The sequence below is a fragment of the Arvicanthis niloticus genome, chromosome 18 (genome assembly GCF_011762505.2).
Source record: "Arvicanthis niloticus isolate mArvNil1 chromosome 18, mArvNil1.pat.X, whole genome shotgun sequence".
NCBI classification, from domain to species: domain Eukaryota; kingdom Metazoa; phylum Chordata; class Mammalia; order Rodentia; family Muridae; genus Arvicanthis; species Arvicanthis niloticus.
In genome coordinates, this window is record NC_047675.1 from 49,255,590 (window position 1) to 49,275,363 (window position 19,774).

General features: G+C 52.1%; 1 protein-coding gene and 1 non-coding gene across 5 annotated transcripts in view; one reads left to right on the top strand and one right to left on the bottom strand.

Annotated features, from left to right (window-relative positions):
• Positions 1-421: 421 nt before the first annotated feature.
• Positions 422-18,088, top strand: Drc4 (dynein regulatory complex subunit 4). 4 transcript variants are annotated; one of them, XR_013104971.1, is made up of 11 exons: positions 422-545; positions 1,962-2,048; positions 5,456-5,653; positions 6,940-7,146; positions 8,305-8,359; positions 8,990-9,195; positions 10,253-10,420; positions 10,806-10,892; positions 13,166-13,375; positions 14,295-14,871; positions 15,555-15,620. XR_013104971.1 is itself a non-coding variant. In XM_034522930.2 (11 exons), exons 1-11 carry the CDS (start codon positions 543-545, stop codon positions 17,963-17,965), a joined length of 1,437 nt encoding a protein of 478 aa, XP_034378821.1. In that variant the 5' UTR covers positions 422-542; the 3' UTR covers positions 17,966-18,088. The 4 variants fall into 4 exon arrangements, 3 of the variants coding, with proteins under 3 accessions (XP_034378821.1, XP_076772149.1, XP_076772148.1); XM_034522930.2 differs by lacking the exon at positions 14,295-14,871 and adding an exon at positions 17,816-18,088; XM_076916033.1 differs by lacking the exons at positions 422-545; positions 1,962-2,048; positions 5,456-5,653; positions 14,295-14,871 and adding an exon at positions 17,816-18,088 and having other exon boundaries at positions 7,001-7,146; positions 8,305-8,348.
• A 1,590-nt stretch (positions 18,089-19,678) lies between these two features.
• LOC117723618 (5S ribosomal RNA) overlaps positions 19,679-19,774 on the bottom strand; it is a 119-nt gene continuing 23 nt past the window's right edge. The window contains exon 1 of the ribosomal RNA XR_004608718.1: positions 19,679-19,774. This exon is cut by the window's right edge and continues 23 nt beyond it. This is a non-coding gene — a ribosomal RNA (5S ribosomal RNA).

Below are 19,774 nucleotides of genomic sequence, written 5' to 3' on the forward strand. Positions count from 1 at the left end.
CAGTGATTGCAGGCACAAGCTAACACCCTCAGCCCTTTTCTTTCCCGAGTTTCCGGATGCCCAGCTTTGCACGGTCTGTCTCATCAGAGGAGCACGTGGAAGGAATTTTCACAAGCAGGGCAAGGTGGATGAGCCGCAGGAGCGGGCTCTCAGCTCACATTTGAATCCGATTTGGGCACTGAGCTTGTGTGGCAGCTGATTAACCATCCAGACGTTCTCTTCGTCCATTCCTCCCTGAGCGCCCGCCACGTAGACTCTGGAGAACCCGAGCAACCACAGTGGCCTTAGAGTTGTAGTGGGAGAGAGACCAGCAGCAATACACAGAAGACGACTCTGTCTCGGCTGGCGCGTTGCTAGGGACGCACTCCCGGTTGCCCAGGTCCTTAGGGGCGGGCGGGCGGGGAGGGGGAGGAGACGTGGAGGATAGTCTCGCGAGGCTTTGAGAACCAGCGCGGGATCTAGTCGGAGTTGCCAGGAGACCGCGCAGCCGCCTCTGACCAGCGTCCATCCGGGAGTGGTGGGGTTGCTGGACTGCTGGCACCATGGTGAGCCGGGCGGGTGCACAGAGAAGCCGGGGGACTGTCGCGCAGGACCCGGGGCCTGGGGGGCCTGGGCGAGCGGCCTGCGCTCGCGGATTCCTGGAATTGAGAGCTGGGCGCTTCCGTGGGTCCCGGCTGGGGAGGCCGGGATGCAGGGCCTGCATTCGGTTCTCTGGGATGGCGGTCCAGCCGGCCAGACCGAAAGGCTGGGGTGCAAGGCGTCCCGAAGGCAGGAGTTGGGGTCGTCAGGTCCCTCGGGCCGCCTCGTCTGAGGGCGCTCAAGGGTCCTCAGGGCGCAGACTCCGGCCCAGGAGACACCCTCGGCAAACCTAGCGCATACCACGTGGCTGGACGCCTCTCCAAGGGCCGAGCGTCATGGAGTGACCAGGGGTACACGGCTTGGGTTATCTCAGGCTACGTGGCGGAAGCCCCCTGCCTCCTCTAGTTTCTTACGGAACGCCCCGCCCCCGGGATGTAGATGTCAGTAATGCGGTTTCTTGGCAGATGTGCCAGGGCGCCGGTCATTCGCTGTTGGGCTGGCATCCCCCTGTGGGAGCTCCTGCCTGGCTACATGGCCAATAGGAGCTGCCTTTGGGGCTGGAGAGCTGGCTCAGCGGTTAAGAGCACTGACTGCTCTGCCAGAGGTCCTGAGTTCGAGTCCCAGCACCCACATGGTGGTTTACAGGCTGATGCTCAGAACTACTGACAGAGGTTCTCTGGCTCTGTGGTTATGAGGTGTTGGCCCTCAGCCTACCTCAGGGGTCGCGTATTCCTCTTCAGATAAATTTCTCTTTTAGGTCTCCACACTACCCCTTCTTAATTTAGCTTTCTTTCCCCTTGTTTCTTCTCTCAACACCCTTTCTCCTCCCCCAAATAAGTTTTTCATCCAAAATAAAAAAAAAAAAAAGTTTTTTAACCGTAACAAAATCCTACATCCAGGAGTGAATGGGTCTGAAGTGTTTTCTTTCTCCTTCCCTTCAGAAAAGAGGAAGATTTCCCCCTTTGTGCTTCTCCAAATGCGTTGATGAGATCTCTCCTCTCTATCTCTCCTCTCCTCCCTCCTTCCCTCTCTCTCTTTCTCTGTCTCTCTTTCCGGTGTTAATGAGAGGTCAGTATGGTGATACCCTCTAGGTGACTTGAACAGTAGAGGACAAGATTCTAAACAGGTGTTCTTTCTCCATATGCCCATGTGAGCAGAGTCAGTCAAGGAGGGACACCCTGAGGTAGAGTTGACCATGTGAGCAGTCAGTCAGTCAAGGAGGGACGATGCCCTGAGGTAGAGCTGACCATGTGAGCAGTCAGTCAGTCACGGAGGGATACCCTGAGGTAGAGTTGACCATGTGAGCAGTCAGTCAGTCAAGGAGGGACGCCCTGAGGTAGAGTTGACCTGTACTTACTCAGTCCTCTGTTCTTCACACAAAGGCACCCAAAAAGAAAGGGAAGAAGGGGAAAGCCAAAGGGAATGCAATAGTTGATGGCGTCGCACCAGAGGACATGACCAAGGAGCAGGTGAGCACAGCCCATGGAGCCTGGTCCCAGGGTGGGGTGGGCACCGCTGCAGATGTGTTGGTGAAACTCTTATCGCTAGTCTGCATCATATAACCTGCCTCTCCTGTGTCTGTAGTTTCCACCACCTCACAAGGCATGACATATTTTTAAATGCAGTGTAGCCGTGTGAGGAAACCCTATAATAGGAACTTGGAAGGCATCTCCCCACCCCCAAACATAAGAGCTATTTTAAACTTTCTGCGTTTTATTTCATTTTTATGGTTTTATATACCCGGTGGTCACAGAGCTGATCCATATGTGGTAATACATAGATGCCGTTCTCTGTTTGCCAGTGAACATTCTACCAAAAGGGAAGTTTTTAGCCAAGTGTGCTGGTGCATGCCTTGGGAGGCAGAGGCGGGTAGATCTCTGTGACTGCAAAGCCAGTCTGATCTACATCGTGAGTTCCGAGTCAGCCAAAACTACCTAGAAAGGCGCTGTTTCAAAAAAAAAGAGGAGAAAAAAGGAAAGTTTGTTGTTTTGTTTTTTTGTTTGTTTTTTGGGGTGTTTTGTTTTGTTTTGTTTTGTTTTTCGAGACAGGGTTTCTCTGTGTAGCCCTGGCTGTCCTGGAACTCACTCTGTAGACCAGGCTTGGCCTCGAACTCAGAAATCCGCCTGCCTCTGCCTCCCAAGTGCTGGGATTAAAGGCGTGTGCCACCACTGCCAGGAGGAAAGTTTTAAAAGGAACACGATTTACTTAAAATTACATTGTCTCAGTCTGATTAATCATCCACTGTTTTTAAAATTAGTGTTATATCTTTCATTTATATATTTGGACAACTTGTGTGAGTTGTTTCTTTCTTTCCACTGTGTAGGGGCTGGGATTAAACTCAGGTTTTCAGGCTTGGCAGCAGACCCCTTTACCTGCTGAACCATTGTGCTTGCCCTTGCTGTTTTATTTTTGACAAAGCGTCTGATAAGGAGTAGCCCTGTTGGGGCTGCCTCTGTCTAACTGCTCATGCTTAGCTTGGGAGGAGGTTTTCTTTTTTTTACTTTATTTATTTAATTTATTTATTTCTGTTAAGACCGGTGCTGCACCGCTGAACAGTGGTGCAGCCCTTAATCCCAGCACTTGGGAGGCAGAGGCAGGAGGATTTCTGAGTTTGAGGCCAGCCTGGTCTACAGAGTGAGTTCCAGGACAGCCAGGACTACACAGAGAAACCCTGTCTCGAAAAAACCAAAAAAAAAAAAAAAAAAAAAAAAAAAAGAAGAAGAAGAAGAAGAAGAGGAAGAGGAAGAGGAAGAAGACTGTAAGCTGAATCTGGAGTTAGGCAACGGTCTGAGTGTTGGTGATTTCAAAGGCATAAGGCCAAAATCTAAAAGCAAAATCTCTCTACTTTAATGCCCAGGCATGACCAGTTGGTGTCTGGTTCTTGGTCTCTTCTGTTGACAGCTTGAGCCTTACTCCTAATGGCCTGTAGCGTTATGACTGCACAGTGCTGGCCAGTCTCAAGAGAAACAATTTGTGCTGTAAATTTGTTACATGCAAGGCAGTGAGCTGCCCCACCCCCCACCCCCATGGATCCAGTTATACAAATGGCTGCGGAGACCAGATACCCCCCTCAACTGCCATGAAGCACCCCACCTGCTCTCAGCCAGGTGAGGCCTCTGGGGAACTCACCTGCTACTCTCTTGCTGCATGTTTTAATTAATTTCCTCTTTTATTCTGGATAATTTCTTTCATCACCTGTAGCACCGGCCTTTACAGGCCACTTTACATAGCTGTGTTTTGATTTAAATATATATGCTTTTAGGAGCTGGAGAGTGGGCATGTGGGTTAAGAGCATTGCTGATCTGGGCAGGACTCAGGTTTGGTTCCCAGTACCCACACAGTGACTCTCAGCCATCTGTAACCCTAGTCCCAGGGGATCTGATGTCCTCCTCTGACCTCCATAGGCTCCAAGTACACACACGATGCACAGACACACGTGCAAAATATGTTTTTACAGTTTTAGTTTTATTTTATGTGTGTGTGTGTTTTGCCTACATGTTTGCATGTGTTCCATGTGTGTTCAGTGCCTGAGGAGGCCAGAAGGGGCTTCAGATCCTCTGGAGCAGGGTTGCCGATGGTTTTTAGCCACCATTTGTGTCCTAGGAACTGGATCTTGTTCTTCTGCAAGAGCAACAAGTGCTTTGAACCACTGATCCATCTCTCTTTTCTGAGACAGGGTTTCTCTGTGTAGTCCTGGCCATCCTGGAACTCCCTCTGTAGACCAGGCTGGCTGCTTTACTTTGTGTACAGGAAAACCATTAGCAGTTTAAACAGAGATGCACTGGGGATCCAGTGTGTGTTTTGTCTGGGAGGGACGGAGAATAGAGTGACTCTCAGGCTCCCCCAACATGCTGTTTCTGTCCCCTGTTTATTTCACGTGTTTGGAGACTGAACCTTAGTGTCTTAGTCCTAAGGACAAACTCTGATACCATATGAGCCAAACAGAGCAGGAGTTCTGTTTGTAACTGTTGGAGTGACACTGAAGGCCCTCGATGTGAAGAGACTTGTCAGGATAATCGGTGTGACACGGTGTGAAGCACTAGTCAGAGTCTGGCGTGTGAGTTCCTTCACAGGCACCTGGCAGCTGCCCAGCACACCCTTCATCCTGCCTCAGAGCTGCTTGGCTGCCTGGTGTCTGATTTTTAAAATAGGAATCAATCAATCAATCAATCACTCTCTCTCCCCCTCCCCCTCCTGTTTTGACAGGGTTTCTCTACACAGCCCTGGCTGTCCTGGAACTCACCTTGTAGACCAGGCTGGCCTTGAACTCACAGAGGTCTGCCTGCCTCTACCTCCTGAATGCTGGGATTAAAGGCATGAGCCACCATTACCCGGCGGAATGTTGTCTTGAGAGAGAAAATCCAGTAACTGTCCTGTGGCTGAGCCTAAAGATAACTAATTCTCAAGGGAAGCCACACTCAAGAAAGCTGGAGACCTGCCCTACTTCTCCCTTTAACCTATTTGCAGATTTATAATTGGCTCTGGACCAAAGTCTGTGGAGTGCAAAGTGCCCCATAGCTTTGTGTAATTTTTGTGGAGACATTTATGTGCTTCTGTGTAATTTTTAGAATCTTACAGTTGAGTTGACATGTTCCAATTTTCAACCATTGTGCTGTTTAAAATAGTTATAGAACATTGTGTTTCTTTTGAGAAATTTCTTAAAAGAATCCAGTAGTTGCTGGACAGATCTAATTGTTTTATAATCACAGGTCAGATTTGAGAGACTTTTGCTGTTTACTGTCCGAGGCCTCCCTGCCTTGTATTGTGACTCCAGGAGAAGGGCCCCTCCCCTTTCCTTCCCTGATCCCCTGGGTCCGCACCTAGCTGAGGGGTGGGCCCCTGCCGCACCCGTCACTGGTGTCCTGTGCCTGGTCAGGTGGAGGAACATGTCGCCCGCATCCGGGAGGAGCTGGACCGGGAGCGAGAGGAACGCAACTACTTCCAGCTGGAGCGTGACAAAATCCACACCTTCTGGGAGATCACTCGGAGGCAACTGGAGGAGAAGAAGGCTGAGCTGCGCAACAAAGACCGGGAGATGGAGGAGGCCGAGGAGAGGCACCAGGTGGAGATCAAGGTGAGTGGAGTCGGTCTATACCCACTGGAGAACCGGGTCTGGGTGGGAGTGTTTCCTGCTTTCCTGTGGGAACATACTTCTTTGTGCTGTGAACCAGAGGTGATTTTTCTGAGTTCAAGGAAGGTTGCAGAGGAGAAACCCTGTCTCGAAAAAAAAAAAAAAGGAAGGTTGCAGAGGCGATTTGGCTGTGTCATTTGTCACCCCATTGGTCACCAGCTGCTGACTAAGTTGGCCAGGTGGGATCTGCAGTGACCTGCACTGCTCCACGTGTGCCCCCCTGAAGCAGTATGCTCTGCTGAGGAGGGCCGCTCGCCCTGATGAAAGAGGACTGTCATGGGGACTTGGTGCAGGTGTGCCAAGGACATGTATGAGTTCAGCCAGACAAAGTGGCCAAAGTGCTTAAAACGCAGAGCAGGGCATTGGCACACGCCTGCCTGCTACCCCGGCACTTGGGCGGTACATGCAAGAGGATCTGGAGTTGAAGGCCAGCTTTAGTTATGCACATAGTTTTACACCAGCCTGGACTACAGGAAACCCTGGCTCAAAACAAGCAAAAACCAGAGTTTTAATTTTTTTTTCATTTATTTTTTACCACTGATGACCTGTCACAGTATGAACTGTGCTCCCTGTTAGAACCTTCCACAGTCTCTAAGGGGACAAGGGAAAGCAATGTCACCCTCTGGTAGTAGGAGAGGTCCCACAGGTCCTGAGCATCAGTTGAAACTTCTGTGACATGCATGGCAGGGTAGGAGCAGGCTAAGTCCAGTTCTGCCTCGTAGTTCCTTGTGAGCTGGGCACACACTGCTGCTTCAGGTGAGTGCAGCTCCCCTCCCCCACTCTGTAGGTGTACAGCGGCACCCCTCCCCCACTCTGTAGGTGTACAGCAGCACCCCTCCCCCACTCTGTAGGTGTACAGCAGCACCCCTGCCCCACTCTGTAGGTGTACAGCAGCACCCCTCCCCGACTCTGTAGGTGTACAACAGCACCCTTGCCCCACTCTGTAGGTGTAAAACAGCACCCCTCCCCCATTCTGTAGGTGTACAGCGGCACCCCTCCCCCACTCTGTAGGTGTACAGAGGCACCCCTCCCCCACTCTGTAGGTGTACAGCGGCACCCCTCCCCTACTCTGTAGGTGTACAGCGGCACCCCCTACTCTGTAGGTGTACAGTGGCACCCCTCCCCTACTCTGTAGGTGTACAGCGGCACCCCTCCCCCATTCTGTAGGTGTACAGCAGCACCCCTCCCCCTCTCTGTAGGTGTACAACAGCACTCCTCCCCCACTCTAGGTGTACAAGCAGAAGGTGAAGCACCTGCTTTACGAGCACCAGAACAACCTGGCCGAGGTGAAAACGGAGGGCACTGTGGTCATGAAGCTGGCCCAGAAGGAGCACCGCACCCAGGAGGGTGCGCTGCGCAAGGACATGCGTGTGCTGAAAGTGGAGCTCAAGGAGCAGGAGCTGGCGAACGAGGTGGTGATAAAGAACCTGCGCCTGGTAGGTGCGCCGCGCTCTGACGCCGCCGTGCTGCCGAAAAGTAAACCTAGCTCTCGACTGGTTCCGTAACAACTAGGAACTTACGATTTGGGAAATGGGGGGGTGTTAACAAATAAATTGGCAAAACTTTATTCAAATTTGTAGTATGTAGAAGCAGGAGAGATGGCCCAGCAGTTAAGAACAGTGATTGCTCTTCTAGAGGACCTGGGTTCAATTCCCAGCACCCGCATGGCAGCTCACAAGCATTCAGACACGCATGTAGTGTACAGACATACCTGCCGGCGAAACTCCCAAAATATGAAACACATATAATAAATAATAATATAATAAAATTTGAGTTGGAGAGAGGGCCCAGTGATCAGATGACTCAATGAACTCAGTACCCAGGAGCACTGTCTGCTTTTACAGAAGACCCAGGTTCAGTTCCTGTTACCTGTGTGGTGGTTTACAACTCTCTGTAACTCCAGTTCTAAGGGATCTGACACCCTTTTCTGGCTCCTATACGCAACAGGCATGCGGACTGTACACAGACGTATATGCAGATGTAATACACACATAGAATAAAATAATAATTGAGAAGCCTCACAAAAATCTTAACATGGGATTGCTTATTAAAATAATCTCTAGGATGGATGTGGTGGGTACGCTTTTAGTCCCAGCGTTGGGGAGACAGCTGCAAACAGACCTCTTGAGTTCAAGGCTAGCCCAGTCTGTGGAGTCAGTTCCAGGACAGATAAATTTATGCAGGGGAACATTGTACTTATCATTATTTCTGAACACTGCTGTATGCAACAGTGAGAGGCTGGCAGGAGCTTTGTAAGGCTTCTAGAAGGAGCCTGCTGCCTCATGAGGTACGGCTGCTGCTCTCTGGCTTTGGGAAGGTTGGTTGAGGAAACCAGCCATGAACAGTGCCTTGTTGGCTACTGTCTTTCGTGTTCAGTGGTGGCTTTGCTGAGGGAAATACGTTGTGTATGATTGTGGAGGTTATGAGACCTGTTATTCTGGGCGTCCTTTACGATGTAGACGTGAGCAGAGTCCAGGGACCAGCGGCAGCACAGGGGCTTCTAAGCTGAACTTTCCCACAGGAGAGGAGTAGACCCAGCCTAAGGAGAGTAGGCTGGCTGCCTGTCGAGTAACACCCCCTTCTCATTTGTGCAGAAACAAGCCGAGGAGATCACCAAGATGCGAAATGACTTTGAAAGGCAAGTTCGAGGTCAGTTTCGCAGACATACAGGGTGTAGGATGGTGTCAGGGAACCACCCCATTGCTGCTTGGTAGGTAAATTAAGGCACACACATTATAGTAAAGCAACTTGTGTATGCGTGTGTACACACACGCGCACACGCACACGCACACACACTAGGCAGATAGACAGCAGGGAGAAGGAGATAGATTATTCCAGAAGCCAGCAGATTGATTCAGTCACAGTAAAACTCATTCCCGTGTGGGTTTGGGAGCTGCAGTTAAACAGTGTGTGGTGCTTTCTTCAGTCTCCTTAGCTCCTGGACTGAGAAACCTTCACTGTCAGAAGTACACTGGGTTACTGACTGGGGCCTCTAGTGTGTGGCTGGACGGTCACACAGCCATGGGTAATGTGCCCTGGGATTAGTGTGGGACAGCCACTGCAGACGCTGGTTATTACAGGCAGAGGAAAGGTGACAGTGACCCATGTGCCGAATATGTCACTTGCAGGAAAGCTCCCCCAAAGCTGCTGGCAGAGTTTCCAGTGCAGCTTCTGTCTGACCCCACAGGTGTTCTTGGGCCCTGCTCGTAGGTTCCATCTTGTCTCATGGCTTGAGGTCACCTGTTGATCTAAGGTGCTGTGTGTGCTGCTGCCTTCCAGAAATCGAGGCCAAATATGATAAGAAAATGAAGATGCTTCGAGACGAGCTGGACCTGCGGAGAAAGACGGAGATCCACGAGGTGGAGGAGAGGAAGAACGGCCAGATCAATACTCTGATGCAGCGTCACGAGGAGGCCTTCACTGACATCAAGAACTACTACAATGACATCACTCTTAACAACCTGGCTCTAATCAATTCCCTCAAGGTACTGATGTCCTCTGGGAGACATGCGGACCCCGCCTTTGATCCGGCCAGATCTAGCAGTCCTTACTGTAATAATAGTGGGCTGTGTCCCTCTGTGACTCTCAGGTATAATTCATAGGTAATGCCAGCTACCCACAGTTCAACAGGAAGTCACCTGGATGTTTCCCTATCTGTGCTGTAGGAAGGGATAACTTCAGAGGTGTTCTGACATCCAGGCAGGGCTGAGATAGGCAATGTGTTGACGGAAGTGTGGCCACAGTTGGCAGTCGGCATTGTGCTTACAGGATGTGGTGATGATGTGCCGACAGGATGGGGTCAGGAGATTCTCCCAGAAGTCACTGCTCGGAAACTTGGGACATAAAACTGATACTGGCAGGATTTCCACAGTAGAGAATCACCCTTGGTCTAAACAAATGCAGCCCCTCAGTCTGCGTGCAAGTTATGTTCTTACATAATCAGAACAGATCAAGACTGCAAAAATATGCCTACATATAAAATAAGACTTGGTCCTCAGCATGCACTTGGCTGCTTGGGGTTTTGACACAGGGCACTTCACTGGGTAGTCCTGGTTGTCCTAGAACTCACTATGTAGACCAAGCTAATCTCAAATACACAGAGGTCCACCTCCCTCTGCCTCTGCCTCCTGAGGGCTGAGGTTAAAGGTGTGTGCTACCATGCCTGCCTCAGCTCTGTTTTTAATTGAGGGCATTCATAGCTGGATGTTGTGGCACAAACCTATAACCCCAGTGCTTACGAGGTAGAGGCAGGAGGAGAGCAAGTTCAAAGCCACTCTAAACTGGTTAGGGAGCCATTGTCTCAAGAAAACCAAAACCAAACCAAACCAAAAAAACCAACCAAAAAGTAGCAGCGAGATGGCTCAGTGGGTAGAAGTGCTCGCGCTGAGAGTCTGGTGACCCGAGCTGGAGCCCTAGACCCCGTGGCTGGAGAGCCAGCTCCTGGAAATGTCCTCTGACCTCTACATGTGTGCTGTGGTGTGCACACCCACACACGTCACATACGAATAGTAAACACAAGTATATGTACGTGACTGCTTACAGGAGCAGATGGAGGACATGCGGAAGAAGGAGGAGCACATGGAGAGGGAGATGGCGGAGGTGACTCTGCAGAACAGGCGGCTGGCGGACCCGCTGCAGAAAGCCAAGGACGAGATGAATGAGATGCAGAAGAGGTTGGGGAACCACGAAAGGGACAAGCAGATCCTGGTCGTGAGTGTCCTCTGAGTTGTTTCCCTCCTCTGGATCCTCCTCTCCCTGCTGGGCCCAGCAGGGAAGGCCGGTGAGGGATGTCTCTTGAGGCCCCATGTGAGCGGGACTCATCTTCAGTGAGAGAGAGGGGAGGCGTGGTAATGTAGGCCCTCTCTTTCTTGGACCCCTCTGGAGCTGTAAGCAGGCGGGCACTGCTGTAGACTGGACCCTAGTTTTCCACACATTCCGCTCATAGCTTGGGTGGGGCCCAGCTGCTAGACTCTTCCAGCCAGTTGTTCCTGGTGGTGTTTTTCCTAGCCTTGCTGTCTCCAGGAGTCTGTGGTATGTGAGTGTCTGTGAATCCTAAGTATTTTGTCCCCCACCCCCCTACCCCATCTCTCTGCAGTGTACAAAGGCACGCTTGAAGGTCGCTGAGAAGGAGCTGAAGGACCTACAGTGGGAACATGAGGTCCTGGAGCAGAGGTTCATCAAGGTGAGCAGGTGTGGCCGTGTGACATGACGGGCTCTGCTGCCCAGAGTCCCCTCAACCTGTGCCTAGGCTGCCTGTTCTTTGTTTGGAAATAGGGTCTCACCGTCCCACTCAGCCAGGTGTTAAGCTCTTGGGACCCAGCCTCCTTCTGCTCTGGCCTCCTGAGTAGCTGGAGTTACGGATGTGTGCACATGACCTTAGTTTTTTGATTTTTGAGACAGTTTTTTGTGGTTTCTCTGTGTAATCCTGGTTATTCTGGAACTCACTCTGTAGACCAGGCTGGCCTTGAACTCACAGAGATCTGCTCACCTGTGCTCCCAAGTGCTGGGATTAAAGTGTGCACCACCTGACATGCTTACAACTGTTCTGAGGCAACAGCCTGTGGTATATTCTGTAGAGGCCCAGGGTCCCTGGTGAGGAGTGATCCTTTTGTCTCCTTGGCTTCTGGACTCAGTCCCCATGATCTCATCTCAGTGGTCCATTTCTTAGTATTAGCTTATGGCCTGTCCGTCTGTAAAGAGAATGTGGAGTAAGCCAGGTGTGGGACATACCTGTCAACCCCCTCTCCTCCATTCAGTGGCGGCCTGGGCTACATGAAGGGACTGTCTCTAAATAGACAAATAAATAAATGCCATCCATACTTTGGTAAAGAAACAAAAACAAAACTCCCTTCCACATGAATTCCCAGTGACCACTAATCTAAATATTTGGTGTGTCTCTCCTGTTTTCTACACGTGTGCGAGCAGTCTCACTGTTAGGGATGACATGTGACCTTGCTTACACTTCAGCTTTTCACCCAACCATGTAGCCCCCCCTAAAGAGCTTCCAAGGCAGCACACACGTGATTTCACACCCTTTCCAGCTACAGAATCCTTCCAGTCTCTAACTCCATGCTCAATGGATATGTATAGTTCAGCCTTGGGCCCCTAGAATTTGCTGAAAGGACCCATCCCTCCCCCCCCCGCCCCCCAGCCAAATGCTGACCTCAAAAGCACAGGGAGAAGGAAGGTGGCCCTGTTGACCACTGGGGTGTATTGGTGACCCACCCCTTGGCTCCGTCCTTAGGCTATCCTGTACAGACAGTGACAGATTAACAAGTCACGACCTCTGAGATGCTCAGCGCCTTTGAAAGTAAATCTAGATCTGACTGGATGGAATGTTTGCAAGGAGCTTGCTCTGGGGAAGAAGAGGGCAAACCCATTAGTGGTCTGTACTCTGAATTCTGCCAAGATGATGAATCCTCAGATCATGAATGCTGGTCAAAGCCCTGGGGCCCTGGGATACAGGGTTGGCCTTGCCAGATCTTTGAATCTGCCAAGGCAGGGGGTTGGGGTATCACCAAGGCTAGAGGAAGATTGTGATTCTGCCTCTCACAGGTATTCTCATAAATGTGTGTTAAGTGTGCCCTGCCTGAGCTGAGGCCTTCCACAGCAGTGTTAATAGGTAGACGTGGAGGGGACGGGCGAGGATGTCCTCATGGTTCATGGGCACTTGCTTCAAGCTTGATCTCTACCTGCCTTGTCTCTCATATGGGCTGATTGACCATAAATAAGGTCTTGTCTGAGCCCATGGCCCTAACTTGGGCAAAGCTGACCCTGACCTACCTGTGGAGTGGTTTTCAGAGTGTGGATCTCTCCAGCTCTTCTTTCCTGAGAAGAGCAGTCAGTGTGCTAGATAGTTTTATGTCCACGTGGCACAAGCTAGAGTCATCTGAGAAAATGTCTCCACAAGGCCACGCTATAGACAGGCCTGTAGGGCATTTTCTTAGTGATTGGTGGGGGAGGGCCCAGCCATTATGGGCTGTGCCATCCCTGGTCTGATGGCCCTGGGTTCTATAAGAAAGCAGGCTGAGCAAGCCATGTGGAGCAGGTCAGTAAGGGGCACCTCCATGGCCTCTGCATCAGCTCCTGCTCCAGGTTCTGGCCTGGCTTGAGTTCCAGTCCTGACTTCTTTCAGTGATGGACTACAGTGGGAAGCATGAGCTGAGTAAAGCCTTTGCTCCCCAACTCACTTTGGTCATGGTGTTTCATTACAGCAATAGGAACCCTGACTAGTCTAGACAGCAATGCTAATTTCCCCCTCTTCCTTTCTGCTGTGTGCTGGATCACCCTCCTTCCCTGTGTGCACAGAGGGTCTAGCGCAGGCAGTGAGACAGCAAATGTCCTCGTGACCCTTTCACAGAGCAGCACACTTAGGGCAGGGTGGGAAGGTCTCTACCCAGTGAGGCATCTCCAGGTGAGAGTACTTGTTGCTCACTCGGGTCTCCTTGGCCTCAGGTGCAGCAGGAGAGGGAAGAACTCTATCGGAAGTTCACGGCAGCCATCCAGGAGGTGCAGCAGAAGACAGGCTTCAAGAACCTGTTGCTGGAGCGGAAGCTGCAGGCCCTGAACGCCGCTGTGGAGAAGAGAGAGGTGCAGTTCAATGAGGTTCTGGCCGCCTCCAACCTGGACCCTACGGCACTAACACTGGTGTCCCGCAAACTTGAGGTAGGTGCCGACGGCCTCCTGAGCAAATGCTTGCCTTCCAGGGCAGGCCCTTCAGTCCTGTGCTACGCTATGCCTTCTCCGGTGGCACAAGACCCCCAGAAGTCAGGGGCTGCCATGGTTTCTGCAGCAGAGAGCGGGGCGTGGGCTGTGCTCTGCAGCCGGCCTCTTTTGGTTCTGTTCCTCCTGACCTCTCTCCCTGTTTAGACAGGAATTCACTATGTAGACCAAGCTGGCATCAAATTCACAGAGATCCCCTTTCCGCTGTCTCTTGAGTGCTAGCTAGCATTGAGGACATGTGGCACACCCAGCTTGGCAGTCTGTCCTAGGCTGTCCCCATCCTTCGCTAACCCTCCCTAGCCTGAATCTCTACTGTGCTGGTGACATGGCTTACAGTGTTCAGGCCAGTCACTGAGCAGCAACCTCGGAGAGAAAGCTGACCTGGGAATTTGTAGGTCCAAGCTCCTCTGTTACTTGAGACAGGGGATGGCTCTGCTTCCATGAAGATCCTCAGACACTGATCTAGGACTTGGACAATGAGAACAGTTGGGCCATAGGGTCCATGGAGCCTAACATAGCCCTTGCTGCTTTCCTGGGACCTAGGAGTAACATCTGAACAGAGCTAAGAGCATCACTCATTCCTGTGACAGTGTTGTAGTGGGGCAGTCCAGGTGGGGACACAGATGAATAACTGGAACCATTGAATAGCTGGGGACAGAAGGTTCTCTGTTCCCTGAAAAGTCGGGACGCCAAACCTCTGTCAGAACCCCCCAGCTTACCCGCTGCCTTCTCTTTAAGCTTTTAGCTATGACCAGGGGACATAGGAGCAGCTGCCACAGGTTAAGGGAGTCTGGCTGACATGAATACCAGCTGGCTGGTGTGACTGAGGCTGGTTCCTAGGAGCTCCGGGTATCTCTCCTAGGGTCCCTTGGAGACAGCTGTGGTGGTTTGGCGCCAGATTCGTTGATGCTTCTAGGATGTGAACAGCTGAAGCCCCAACTGACCCAGCAAGGGGGCCGATTCATTCCAAAGCAGATCCTTTAGGGCCGGAGGGTGCACAGCTTCTCTGTGACTTGTGCTGTGCTCGGAGCAGAGGCAGACATGAGCGGCTGGCGGATAGGTTTTATTCTGAGATGTACCGCGTACAGGCTAGCTGAACTTAAATGCAAGATGCTCGCTGCAGACTTCAGCTTTGTGTACAGTCAGTCTGTTTACCTCACTGCCTGTCTGTCGTAGTCTGAGGCATGCAACATTAGGCATTGCAGGTAGCCCCTCGCTTGGACTCAAGCCAACATGTTCTGGGGTGACATACTTCAATTCACAAGAACAGTTACCGAGAAGCAGAACTGCAAAAGCCGAAGAGCAAGGCCAGCGCATTTAGAGACATTGCAGAGCTGTGGACCGTGACGGCCTAGATCTGAGTCTTCATGTTGGCGGTGGTGGTGTCTGCGAGTTCTGCAGCCCGAGTGGCATGTCATCACGGCGTCAGTTGTGCTAAGGTGGACACTTAACACTGGGCCTGTTTGAGTATTAGGCCCTGGTCCCGTGGGCAGTGGTTCAGGGGGATGCGGGTGACTGTGTAGGGTCAGTTTTCAGGCCTTAGGTGGCACCACGATCCAAGAGAGACCTTGTTGGACTTGGCAGCAGTGGGGCCCTGAGGCTGATCTCCGCTCATCACTGTGCACTGTGTCAGGATACGGCTGGTCAACGGGGACATCGGCACGTGGGGAGGAGGGTCCATCACTGTGCTAGTCAAGTGGAGTACCTGAGACATGGATGTCCTGACGGTGGGGGTTGGGGGAGCATATGGCTCTAATGGGGGGCTCAGCTCTGCCTCCCCTGGTCACCACTGCTACAGTTTTTGAACAAAAGAAAGGACCTTTTATGGAAGTGACAAAGTGACTGGATTTTTGCTTTTTGTTTGAGAAAGGATCTCACTATGTAGCCCTGGCTGTCCCGGAACTCACTCTGTAGACCAGGCTGGCCTCCAGCTCACTTGCTGTCCTCTTTTTGTTGTTCTTGTGTATTCCCTGGAGACCTTTCCTGCTGGCAAGCCTGGGTGAGGGGACACACACTACTGTTGTTCTTTGAGCCTCTCAGACCCTTAGGGAGCCCCTAGACTAGTGTCTCCTATCCACCTCCACTAGGTGGCAGTATCAAAGTCACCCTTGTCTCTCCTTAGGATGTTCTGGAATCGAAGAATACTACCATCAAGGACTTACAGTATGAGCTGGCCCGCGTCTGCAAGGTACGGCTAATTCCCCCATCCGCAGGGCTCCACCTTCTCCCTCAGGGGCTCTTCCTTAGAGCTGTGCTCTGCACCCAGCCTCATATCCTTAGTCCTGTGGGGCAGGCATTGCATTCCTGTTGAGCTGTTGAGGCCCCGTCCAGACATTCATGCCATCCTGTTGGACGTTTACCCTAGATAGAGGTAGGCAGTGTATGTACCACGGTCCAGGCTCCCTAGCTCCCCAGCCCTTCCTGGAGCCCAGGCTAGAGCTTTCTTGTCACTCCTGATCCTCAGCTGACATGCTCTGAGGTAAGGCTGTCTGCTGTGTTGGTAGCTGGAGCCCATCCTCACTTGCCCCTTTCCCTTTTTCTCTGTTTCCAAGCACCACTTCTCTTCCCTGAACCACAGTCAGGATACGAACCCTTTTCTTCTTTTCTGTTTTCTTGTTTGTTTTGAGTCAGGGTTTCTCTGTGTAGCCCTGGCTGTCCTGGAACTTGCTCTATAGACCAGGCTGGCCTTGAACTCACAAATCCACCTGCTTCTGCCTGCCAAGTGCTGAGATCAAAGGCGTGCAACACCACCTCCTCCTGGCCCTTTTCTCTGTTTTTGTTTGAGACACAGACCCACTGTATAGCCCTGGCTGGCTCAGAACTCAGATCTGTCCATCTCCGCCTCCTATATACTGGGATAAATGGTGTGTGCAGCAGCCCCAGCTCGGGAACCCTTTGGTCATCTGCTGTGAACATTTGGCAGCATTTGGGCACGCTCCAAGCGTTTCTCATTGCACCCACTTCATCAACACCTATGACCTAGAGGCAGAGGCATTGAAGATCAGTGCAGACTGTGCTGCAAGTGAGGCCTCTCAGACAAACACACACCACGTCCTCACAGCTCCTGATGAAAGTCTCCCAGTCCAGTGTGCATTTGTGGTTGTTGACACCAGTGGGGTTTGGTTCTCAGCATCCACATGGGGGAGGCTCACAGCTGCCTGGAACTTCTGCACCGAGGAATCAGACTTTCTCTTCTGGCCGTTTTGGGCATCTACGTGCCTTCCCATACATATGTGTAGTAACAAAAAATACTAGACAGAAGATGTGGTGGCATACGGCTTCAATCTCACCACTCAAGAGACAGGAGCAGGTGGATTATGGTAAATTCTAAACCAGCCTGGTGCGGTTCCAGGCCATCAAGGGCTATACAGAGAGATCCTGTGTAAAGAGGAAAAACACCCATTGTGTGAGGTGTGTGGTGTGCACTTGTGATCTCGGCACTCACCTGGCCAAGACAGCAGACTTTTCATTAAAAATGTTCTCATACAGTATATTTTGATGATGTTTTTTCCTTTCCTGCAACTTCTCCCAGATCCCCCACGTGTGACCTACTCATCTGTATGCAATCTTTCTCCCTTTCTCCCTCTCTCTTCTCTCTCTCTCAAAAACAAACCCACAAAAAAAGAAACAAACAGATACGATGCTGATAAGACAAATCAATGCCAAAGCAAGACTAAATGCAACAAAAAGTCCACAAAAACAAAGATGAAACACCTCTTGGTGGTCAGCCAGTCCCGGGCACAGGGCCGGCCCTGGAGGATGGTTACTGCAGGGGGGAAACTGACTTTCCTTTGAGTCAGTGAGATTTTGAGTATGAGGCTATTCTGGAGATACATTAAGTTCTAGCTAGCCTGGGCTACATAAGTCAAATTAGCCTGGGTTATATAGTCTAGCCTAAGCTACATAGTGGGGACTTTTCCCAGATAACAATAAAAACAAAACACCAAAAATCAAAACAAAATTATCAAAGAACTCCCTCAAAGAAAATCACTTGTTTTTGTTGACCCCAGCACCAGGTCAGGGCTCCAGCCTCCCCATCCCCACAAACACACACATGCTGCCTCTGCAGAGTCACTAGGGAGGTGGAGGGTGCTGTGCTCTCCAGGGGCAGGGAATAGATGTCATTCTGCCTTGGAAGGGAAGAGAGGGAGACCCTTAGGGGGAAGTACTTGGTAAAGGACCAGGAGTCCAGCAAACTGCAGCTCTCCCAAGTCTGTCCTTACTGTGAGTATGTGAGTTACTGGCTTACTCGCGTCACCGCGGCTCTAGATGGATCAACAAACCACTGACGAATCCTCATTCTTCTGTCTGGGGTGCCCTAGCACGATGACTGGTTCCCAGGCCCAAGTGGACTCTTCTTCCTGACATTGCCATGTTTTTCAGGCTCACAATGACCTGTTGCGCACATACGAGGCGAAGTTACTGGCCTTCGGGATCCCCCTGGACAATGTGGGGTTCAAGCCCCTGGAGACAGCAGTGATTGGACAGACACTAGGACAGGGCCCTGCAGGACTTGTGGGAGCCCCTACATAGCCATCTTCTGCAGCCTAGACACTTAGTCTGCCCCTCCATCCGAATAAGACCCGCTCTGCCCAACAACAGCAACTTTCTGTTTTGTAGACTTGACCATCAGCAATGAAAGTTTTTCAACACTTACATTGGATTCTCTGTCTTTGTGAAGTTGTTTAAAGCCCCTGCAAGGCCCATCTTGTCAACCTCCTGGCAGGAACAGCCCAGCTGATACTACAACATCCTCCATTCAGTCCCTAGACCACCCCTCACAAACAGAAAACCCCATGATCCCCCACTGCCAATCATTGCCAAGCCTGGAGAATAAGCACAGCCAATTAGTGCAGAATTACCCAGATTTAGACACCACTGATGAAAGAGATCTCACCTTGCTCAGCATAAAAGAAATCTAACAACTTAGAGGAACAGAACCCTCGCTGACCCATGACTCAGAGCCTCTGCAGAGCCCAGCCCACAGACAGACACAGAGCAGAACCCAAAAGGACACCTGCCCCTCAGCAACACGCAGGCTCTGCAGCCCTTGCTGCCTGCCTGACTCACTCTCCTTGCAACCAACCTCCTCAGAGCCCCTCAAACCCCCTACAATGGCCGCCCTGGATGGAGAAATCCCAGCTCAGCCTGTGTAGAGCCTCTCCTGCCCCATGGAAATACCTGGCCTCCCATCCCAGCCTGGACACACACACACACACACACAGCCACACCCAGAGAGAGGCACAGGCTAGCCCAAGAGCCACGCACTGCCCGTGCCCTCCCTTCTTCAGATGCCACTCACTCGATCCACGCACACAACGACCCACTCACGGAAGCACACACGTGCAAGGGCACGGGGGCCTCCCGGCCAAGAAAGCAGACCAGGCTGGACAGGCTATCTATGCACAGAGGCGGGAGCGTAAGGACCAAGTTACACACACACACTCACTCACACACACGGGCAATAGCAGAAAGCAGGAGGGGCAACACACACTCTCACACACCATCACACACACACACCAGCACAGGCACTCAGGGCCTACTTACACTCACACGCGAACGTGCTCACGCACACACAAACGCACGCACACACGCACAAACACACCCACCCATGCGTTCACACACACCCACACACCCACACACCCACACCGACACAGTCACCCACCACTCACGGCCACCTAGACCTCCCTCCCTCCCTCCCTCCCTCCCTGCCTCCCTCTGTCTGGAGGCAGGGGAGAGAGGTGGCTGGCTGGGTCCCTCAGGGACCGGTCCCACGGGGACAAGTGGAGCAGCCTGGTCCACCCTGGTGCCTGGTGGGCAAGGTGGGAGCCAAGTGCGGTGGTGGATGAGGATGGATGGGGTGTGGGGTGTTGGAGGCTAGCCCGGGCTTGGTGCACTTGGAGACCGACAGGCTCTCCCTCCCTCCCTCCCTCCCATCCATCCATCCATCCATCCATCCATCCATCCCGCTGCCAGCTGTCCTCCGGGGTGGCGCCGGGGTGCCCATTGCGCTGTGTGTGTGAGTGTGTGCCCCGCCTGAGGGCTCCGGGGGCAGCCAGCGGTGCTCTCTATCTATGTATGCCAGGCATCTGAGAGGACCAGGGTGGGCTGTCTCCGGGTGTGGGGTGTGGGGTGTCCTGGGCCAAGCCCTGGTCCCCGGGCTGCCGGCCGTGGGGCGTGTCCAAGGCCAAAAGCGAGAGTGGGGAGCGAGCCAGGGAGCCAGGGAGCCAGGGAGCGCCAAAAAAAAGCCTACAGCACCCGGTATTCCCAGGCGGTCTACCATCCAAGTACTAACCAGGCCCGACCCTGCTTAGCTTCCGAGATCAGACGAGATCGGGCGCG